This window comes from Olea europaea, chromosome 15 (assembly GCF_002742605.1).
Source record: "Olea europaea var. sylvestris chromosome 15, O_europaea_v1, whole genome shotgun sequence".
NCBI lineage: Eukaryota > Viridiplantae > Streptophyta > Magnoliopsida > Lamiales > Oleaceae > Olea > Olea europaea.
Genome location: NC_036251.1, coordinates 24,177,960 through 24,187,182, shown reverse-complemented (window position 1 = coordinate 24,187,182; position 9,223 = coordinate 24,177,960). Strand labels below are relative to the sequence as shown.

General features: G+C 34.5%; 1 protein-coding gene across 2 annotated transcripts; it reads right to left on the bottom strand.

The window, feature by feature from the left end:
• Positions 1–536: 536 nt before the first annotated feature.
• Positions 537–5,395, bottom strand: LOC111410555 (glucan endo-1,3-beta-D-glucosidase-like). Of its 2 annotated transcripts, XM_023040962.1 has the most exons (7): positions 5,379–5,395; positions 5,198–5,295; positions 4,675–5,049; positions 3,851–4,140; positions 1,634–1,957; positions 1,208–1,526; positions 537–807 (listed from the first exon to the last, which is right to left on the bottom strand). In XM_023040962.1, exons 2-7 carry the CDS (start codon positions 5,274–5,276, stop codon positions 770–772), a joined length of 1,425 nt encoding a protein of 474 aa, XP_022896730.1. In that variant the 5' UTR covers positions 5,277–5,295; positions 5,379–5,395; the 3' UTR covers positions 537–769. The 2 variants fall into 2 exon arrangements, with proteins under 2 accessions (XP_022896730.1, XP_022896728.1); XM_023040960.1 differs by lacking the exon at positions 5,379–5,395 and having other exon boundaries at positions 5,198–5,348.
• Positions 5,396–9,223: the final 3,828 nt, after the last annotated feature.

Genomic DNA, 9,223 nt, shown 5'->3' with positions numbered 1-9,223 from the left:
CAAGACATCTTCGACTCATTTTCCATACTATATAATATTATATTGAATCATCTTATCAATACTCAATAGTACCCTTATTAACAGCTGTATACCAATGTTCTCCATGATTATGTTCTAAGTTTTTAATCGTTAAAAAATGAAATAAAGTAGTGTTAGCTTAAAAAAAGAAAAGAAAACTTTTGACACACGAGAAACATAGTGCTTGTAGGGAGATAATGTAAAATAATAGCGCGGTAGAATGGAGATATGACAATGTGTCCAGAGTGCTTAAACTCAAGATGACATGGGTGCGTAAAAGCCACGGGCCATATTGTTGGTGGGGGAGAGCCCCTTTGACAACCCCTTGGACGTCCAGGGTGTTGTCACCCAAGAATAACTCTTGCCGGTCAGCACCCTCGATGGCTGGAACTCGATTGGGCTCAGCCCAAATGGGCTGCATTGAAAAGATATAAAGAGGCTGGCCTCTAGTACAGGCGGGTGGGCGTAGAAGTATGACATTATGGAACCAACGAAGAAATCATTAAACTCAGAAGAAATGAATTATAACCCAAGGATATATCAATATTCAAGAATCAATTGGTGAACTTCATTGGTTCTTTATTTATTATAAATTATCAGTTGCAATAGACTTGCTTCTTCTAACCACCAAAAACCTTTACATTTTGGATAACTATATGGCCATACCATTCCTTCATTTACAATTTCAGCAAGTGCAAGTCTTTTGATTATTTATCTACTTCACAATTCCTCTTACTCTTCCTCTTCCTCTTCATGTACTTCCACCAGGGTAAGTGCAAGCACTGTAACCTACAGGAGAAAACAAAATCCTTCAGAATACAAATGAAAGAAAGATTAGTCGAGAATACAATCTAATCCCACTTCGACCGATAAAGAAAAAATATATAGATAGGACTTTCTCTCTCTCCCCCATTAAGTCGAGAATCACGTTTTAATTTGTGCAGCAAGTCATCAAGATTCAAGTCATTCTAATATGCATCAACTATTCATCACTCTTTCAGGACATCGTTGTTGGGGAGAAAGAGAAACACGACCACTCTTAAGCAGATGGTAGTTGAATGCCATAAAAGGTTTTATATGACATCACCAGACACCAATTAGTTTTCGGATGAGATGGTTGAAACCCAATCCTAACAATTACAAAGAAAATGGCAAGTTAATTTTTGAGGGAAGGGAAAAGGGTACTTACTAGGATTAGTAGTAGTGAGTGTGGCAGTCTGCGTGAAGTCGCAGTTCCATGGATTCTTGCCAGCCGATTGATAGAGAAGATTCATTGCATAAGCAGCATGTGATGCTACGGTAGCTGGTTCAAAACAGGCACCACCGGGTTGAATTGGACTACAATCAATATTCTGGCCACAGGCATAGTCAAGATTTGCCTGCAATTGAGCATCAGCTACTCCTGGCTTCGGCACACACCAACCCGCTACTGGTTTTGGTGCCGGTGTCACTGGAGCTGTAGGGGTCGTGGGAATGGGAGGGGGAGTCATGGGCGTTGGCAAAGGATTCTAAGTAGATGGATGAACCAAGAAGAATAAGCAATTAGCATTCCTTTGTTAAACTTTCATCTTTCACTAATAGCTTTATTAGATCGAATAAAAGAAAGTAGTCTCACCTGTGAGCTCTTTGAAAGACCGGCATCATAAGTCATGGAAAGATCGGGCATAAAAAGTCCAAATGACCTCTCTGATCCCGGCCCTGGTTTCAAATTCTCGTCATAGAGTGCAAAGATATAGGTATCAACAGATTTCCCAGGCATAAGTGGGGTTCCAACCATTGACCTGAGGTGGCTTATCAAGTTTCCATTATACGCTTTCGCATTTTCCAAACTAGGACCAGCTTCATTGGAGTCTCCTTTGTAAGGCCACCCCGTCTCAGCAACTGCAATCTCGACGTCCTTGAATCCCATAGCATTCAAGGCAGATCGTACAGCATCGACCTATATAGCATAAATTTCAGACCAAATAACCGCATTTGTAAAAATGTAAAAGATTGTGACAACTATGAGATCTGATGTTGGTTAAGTTTCTTACAAAAGCAAGTTGTTCCTGCACACCATTTTCACATTAATGGGGTTTCAGATGTTAGCCCATTAGACATGACCCCATCTCTACTGCAAGAGACTAAACTGGTGGTCCCTCGTCGACAAAATTTACAGAGTCCGCACATTTGCCGACGCTTAAAAGTTACTTTGAGTTTTTGAGCAAGTAACTTTTTTTTTAGAGAGGTTTTTCCGAAGTTACTTTCTTTTGTGGATTTTCAATAAAAAATCTAGAACCTGTTTAGGAGTGATTTTTCCCCCCCAAAAAATTGATTTTTTTGACCGTTATTTCACTATTTCAGCCATAGTTATCAGACCCAACTCGAACATCGACCCGGTCAAGGTATCGGGTCACTGGGTTACTGGTTGGACCGGTGAACCCGTGGTCAGACTGGTGGGTCATTACTTAAAAATAATTTAATAATCGTATAATTTTTTATTTTTTATTTTTTGAGGCAACATTAAAGTTTTCAAGATCTTTGTCACTAATTTTTTTATAAATTTAAATTAATAATTTTTTGAACTCATTTATCAGTGATAATAGTTAAATTTTGATTTTATAATTTTGTATTTTATATTAAAAAATATATTTTTCCTTTTTTTGTGATTTACAAATTATTTATTAGTTATTGACAAAAATTTTGTGCATTATCTATTCAATTTATCTTAGTTAAAATTAATTTTTTTCAAACAAAATAAGTATATAAAATAATTATTTTCTTTAAAAAAATTTCTAAAAGTAGCAAATTATTCATAGGTTAGATATAATTTATTAAACAAAAGATAATAAAGTGTTGCTTGCACTAGTGGTAAGGTTGTGTTCTACTTACTTAAAGGTCAAGAGTTCAAATCTTTGGTACCTACAATTTCAATGTAAAAGAGTTTTAAAATTTAGTTTAAAAATCAACTGGGTCGAACCGGGTTGAACCGACCGGTCAAATCCGAATTTTGACCGGGCCACTTGCAACTATTTAAAATCAGCTGGCCCAGACCGGTCAAGGGCCCGGGTCACCGGTTTATCGGGCCAACCGTCCGGGTCGGGCCAGTTTTAAATAACTATGATTTCAGTCGTCAAATTTGACTTTTTCTCTCACAGGTGGATCTCACTTTTCTCCTAGCGATCAAAAAATCAATTCGTAAAATCACTCTCAAACATGCTCCTAACCTTTTTTTTTTTTACTGTAAGGCCCCGTTTGGTAGGGATTTTTTGCCCCAAAAAATTGATTTTTTTGACCGTTATTTTACTATTCAGGCCGTAATTTTTGACTTCTTCTCTCACATGTGGACCCCACTTTTCTTCTAACGGTCAAAAAATCAATTCTCAAAATCTCTACCAAACGGGCCCTAAGTCTTTACTTACTGCTATGAAATAATGCAAGTTTGCTTTAAGCTTAAGCAAACAAGTACTAATTGCTAGATGCCATTATTCAAATGGCCAGCCTGTCAAGTGTCTACAGCCAACCATATGGAGCCAGGATAATATTACTCTTACATGCCATCATTTTTCCACAAAAAAGGACAATTTTGTGGCCAATCCTATCCTTTAAATATGTGTACACAAATTCAAGTTGCACGAAATCTTGACACAAGTCCAGCAAATTACGTGGTCTACGGGTCGGTGACTGACTTTGGCATTCCCAAATTAAGTACCATCGAGTCAGATGAATCCAATAATTAGAATAAATACACGTTGGTAAATCTGTCCAATCTCCAACTATTTAAACTTTTAGACGAAATATTCAATAAACACTGCTTATAATCTCAAGTTAGAAATAGAATAAACTTACTTACCTGGGCATCAAACATGTTCATGTACTTAATGCCATTTCCTGAGTCCACTCGTCCAGCGTTTGGTTGGAATAGACAGAACGCCAATGTTTCGGGCCTCTGATCACTTTGATAGGCAAAGAAAGGATATGGATTAATCATAAAAGGCGAACCATTCGAACTTTGAAATTTCAATAAGGCTTTCAATGCATCGCTGAGCCCTGGGTTGAAAGCACCCGACGAGGGCGGATCAGACTGACTTAACGCCGCCATAGAATGTACAGTTGACACCTTAATCTTTCCACCTAGTGAAGCTGCAAATTACATTGTACAAATATTTCCAAAATTAAGCAAGAATTTGATTATTGATCCATTTTCATAAGATGTTACTACCGAAGCTAGATCAACGTGCATTTTACGCAGTAAATTTTTTAAAATTAAGCTAATATGTCATCAATCATCCATTTTCATAAGAATTACTAATGAAACTAGTACAAAAAGGAGTAAATGGTTCAATATGTATTTCAAACGTACACGTTTTTCAAGTTTCAATTTCATAATTTGAGTTATCGACAGTAGAAGAGTTGATTATTCTGATTACATATTAATTTATCGCAAGTTCATTCTGATTATAATTGTTGATTTATTGAGATTTAATTGAAAATAATAGTATTTAGAAATTGACCAATCTAACCCATGCTACAAAAGTCTACCATATGTCTCCTACTAATGGCTTGTCTCAAAATTTGTCAAATAAGCATACCAATGTAAATAGAAATAAATTAAAATTTGCTTTAATTGTAATTAAGGGCAGCGGCGAGGCGTTAATTAATAATTATAATTATTACCTGCATTGAGGGCGTTTTGGACATTTTGCATGGCCGGCAATAGTTGAGAAATGAGAGCCTGATCTCCTGAGGTAATGACCTCGTTACCGACATTGATGACTATAATCTTGCTGGCCGGATAGTACGCAAGTACGTTGGATCCGACCCACTGACCCGCAAAGTTCGGGTCGGACGCCAGAGCTGGAATATCCCCATTGGAGGCGCCGATCACGATACCAATCCCGGTATTCGCAAGAGCCTTAATGATAGCCGGGTCGGCGCCGTACAGCCGCACCTTCTGGATGCTCGTAGACTTCAAAAGCTTCACCGTCGCCTCCGGTGGCGGAAGGTTGTCGGCAACTTGCCCGTAATTAACACCGATAAACGATTGCGAATCTGTAAAAAGCAGTGTTAGACAACTCGGAGTGAGTTAACTCAGTGCTATAACAGTAACGTATAGAACTTTTAGCTTAAAAAGGGAAAATACTTTGCTGGAATCACTTTGCTGCATGAAAATGATAGAAAGAAATATATTTGAACTTACTTGCAGTGAAGAAAGACTGTATTAAAAAGCAAAAGAGGAAAATTAAAGTAGATTTCTGCTTCTGCATTTTTGAAGGCATAAAACTAGATCGAAATAATCTGGAAAACAAAAAAACTTTGATAAAGAAACGAAAATTGGAACGTATATATATATTAAAGTGATGGACTTTTAAGAAGACTACCATTCGACAACGGTTGAATACTGGTGAAAACCGTAGTGTGGGTCGCTGGTTACTTGTGTAGTAATGGGGGTGGGGCCGGCGGGAGTTGGAAAGTTGTAACGCTTTGAGTATTAGTCAGTGGAGAAAGAGGTAGTTCGGTGTGAACGAGAACATTTTCAGTACTTTCGAATTTTTGGGTGGGCTCTGCCCACGTGGCCCTATTTGAGAAGAATAATTCTTTTTTAAATGTTAAAACCTAACCTTAAGGGTCCCCCACCACTCCTGTTCTGAAGTAGCGTGAGGGAGGTAAATCGCAGGTTATGCTTCCAAGAGTACAGGGTGAAAGGCTGCTTGTACACTTGCACTTACCCAAGAGCCAAATCCATATTTCAGGATTCGAACTCTTGACACAGTAGTCTTAAGCAAAGTTGAATTTCTTCACCCTCCCCTTTTACCACTTGGAGATGTGCCCTGGGGGCAGAAGAATAATTCTTTTTTAGTAAGGTCGAATATGGTTCGATTCTCTTTCAAAAAATTAGTAATTGAAATTGTCGTATCCAAATTTAATTAAGGAATCGTTCAGTTCGGTTCCATTAAGTTTGATTTCTGATTTTCGTACAATAACTAAAATTTTAATTACAATAACGTTACATTAATTCGACTAATGATATATTCAATTTTAACTCTTACAAAATAACATAATCAAATTTTATTGATCTTTTGTGTCTCTCTTACCTAATTTATTCATAGATTTGATTGTTAAAATCAGTGGAAGAGAAAGATGACGAAAACATAATAATGAAGTGAGTAATAGTCGAGATTTCAATTCAATTTCTCCAAAACTATTGAAATGACATTACAGTAGAATAATAGATTTGAGTAAAACATATTTCAATTTGATTAAATTGGACTTGAGCTAGAAATTAGAAATAAGAAAATTATATTTTAGGTTTATGCTATATTAATTAGTTAGCAAATTTATTTAAAAATAATAATAATTTAGCTTATTTAAGATAAATAATTTTAAAAAATAAAAAAATTTGATTCTTATTCAATTATTTAACTTAAAAAGAATCACTCGATTCGTTTCAATTCAGATCAGGTTCGATTCGATTCGGGAGTTTTTTTCAATCCTATTTCCGAGTATGAAATTCTTAATTAACTAATGAGTTATATCTATTTAACAGTAATAGAGAAGACTTCGTGTTGCAGAAGTATTGAAAAAAATATGGGAGACTTGTTTTACAATTGAATAATGTTATGTAGTACAAATTTTATGATTTTGACGCGGACCTAAACGACTTTGAAAGAGAGAATCAATTTATTTTTTTCATTTTTTTATTCTTTTTTCAAATTGGTACTAGATAGGACTTAGGAGTAGTTTGTGGGGTGAATAGTTGTATTCGGTATAGAATTTGTCTATGTACCTCATGAAAGAATTCCTGAACACTTTTATGGCGTGGGTGGAGTAGGTATTTTTCGTAATTTTTTACTGAAATAGACCCCACCTCATGTGAGTGTTCAACAGGGAGGGCTCGCGCCAATAAAAAAGGAGCAAGCCTCCTGTTGTGAGGGAGCTATCAGCCGCCATGTAAATAGGACTGTGGCTCTAACACTTCCCCAGAAATTTATTGTACTCCACCCTGGTTACCCCAAGATATTTAAAGAGACTTGTTTTATCAATCTTGATAACTTGTAATCAATGTTTTGAAAATCGATCCGATCATAAACTCGAAAAAGCTAAAGGCTCAAGGGTTGAAATGTTCAACCAGGGTTGACCCCGTAATAATAAATAAAATAATTAATACATAAATTTATCAAAATAATTTGAATATGGAAATAAGAACATAAGAGCACAACATTATAATCAAAATAAGAACTTAAGAACACAACAATATAATCATATTCAAGCCTTTTTTCATCCTCTTCTTTCCACATATTTTTCTTGAAATTCACTTCACAAGAATTGATTAGATTTTTACTAGGATTAAACACTAAAAAAATCAAATTAATAAGAAAAGTAAGCAAAATTGATTCTTGAACTAACCGGGTTATATAATTCACAGTGATTGATAAAATAGATGATCAGTGATTAATTAATAATATATGACCTAAAAATATGAGATTACGACTAAATTTATAATTGTGAGTCACAATTTGTTAAATTATGATCATTTAATTTTATAATTTGTGATCAATAAATAATTCATGACTAATTAATTTGGTAATTTGTGATAATGAAAAAGTTATAACGTATAAAATTTGTGATTTGTGATCGATAAATAACACGTAACATATTAATTTGATAATTTATGATTGATATATTTGTTGTGACTTATAAATTTTTTTATTTGTGACAGTCAAGCCCTCGTTTGGCCCCCATTCTCCTTCTCATTTTTTTTCTCTCTCTTATTTTTAACCACACAATCTTCTATAAAATAATATTACAGGCAAATCAAAAACATTTCATTCTTTTTCAACCACACATTTAAAAAAAAAATTCCAACCGTTTAAATTTGGATAGGATGGGCACCAAACGGGGGCTAAATAAGTTGTGACCTATAAATTTGTGATTTGTGACTCTGACATTTTGTGATTGATACTAGCATGTAATTGTGACTATTAACTGTATAATATTGTGATCTTAATATATTTAATTAACTATTTACTTAATAAAATTTAATTATCACTTTTGAAAGTCTAAAATAATTTTCTTAATTTTTGCATAATAGGAAGTTGGAAAGTCAGGCTCATACCTCGCTCAATGGTATAGGTCTAATCTATATAATTCTATAAACCTTTTTTTTATCATTTTTTATTTATTAGAAAATCATATATTTCAATTCAAATTTGCCTGGACACTGTGTAAGAATAAATTATTCAAATGTGAAAAGCTCTAGAGATAGAACCCATTTCAATCCTCATATATTGTAAAAATTGAGCAAATGTGTAATGTAAGGTCTTCTTTGTTTGCTTTTGAGATGTCGGATAGCAAAAGATGGAATTGGAATATTACGTGGAGTTGAGATCTATCGTTTTCAACTAAAATTTTGATATCTCACTCCATCAATTCTTGTTATGAATTAACAAGACGTTTTTAAAGAGTAAAGTTAATCTTCTCCAATGGAAAATCAACAAGCCACGACATGACAATCAATAGCATTGTCCTATTTTAAGTAATCACTCATCAACAGCATGGATAATATTACTTGCCGAGAAGTTTTCCAATTACACCAATTTATTATTTTTTAATTGTGATATTACGTTTAATGATTTTTTGTAATAATTAATAAATATAATATTTTAGTTAATTACATATAATTTTAGCAGTAATATAAAATGTAATTAAATAATTTCTGAAATAAATTAATTGATAGAGAATTTAAAAAATAAGGAAATAAAGGAAACGGTTCATTTGATGCAATATTTTATATAATAGTTAGAGATGATTTTGTAAAATGATTTGAAAATTGCCCCAATGCGCTAATAATTGGAGATGACCTAGCAAGAACTGATGTAATAATTTAACGCCAGCTTCACATGTCAGCCTTTCTTTGGGAGTTAGCGAAGCACCGGTCTTTTTGGCCTTGCCGCATTCTCCCACCGTTGTCATATTCTTATTCTCATAATCTTGTATTATTATTAAATATGAATCTTAATCTTAATTCATATTCCCTAGTCTAAGGCTATTAAGACACCGAAGGAAGAGGAAATGAAAGTCTTAGAATAGGAAGACCTATTCTTTTACAACCGGAAAGAACATCGGATCGGCTTTTCCAGTGTTAGAAGGAATAGAATCAGCTGTGGGAATAACCGGTGTTGAAGGCATTACCGTAGCTACTGCTGTCGTATCGCATGCTACCTAG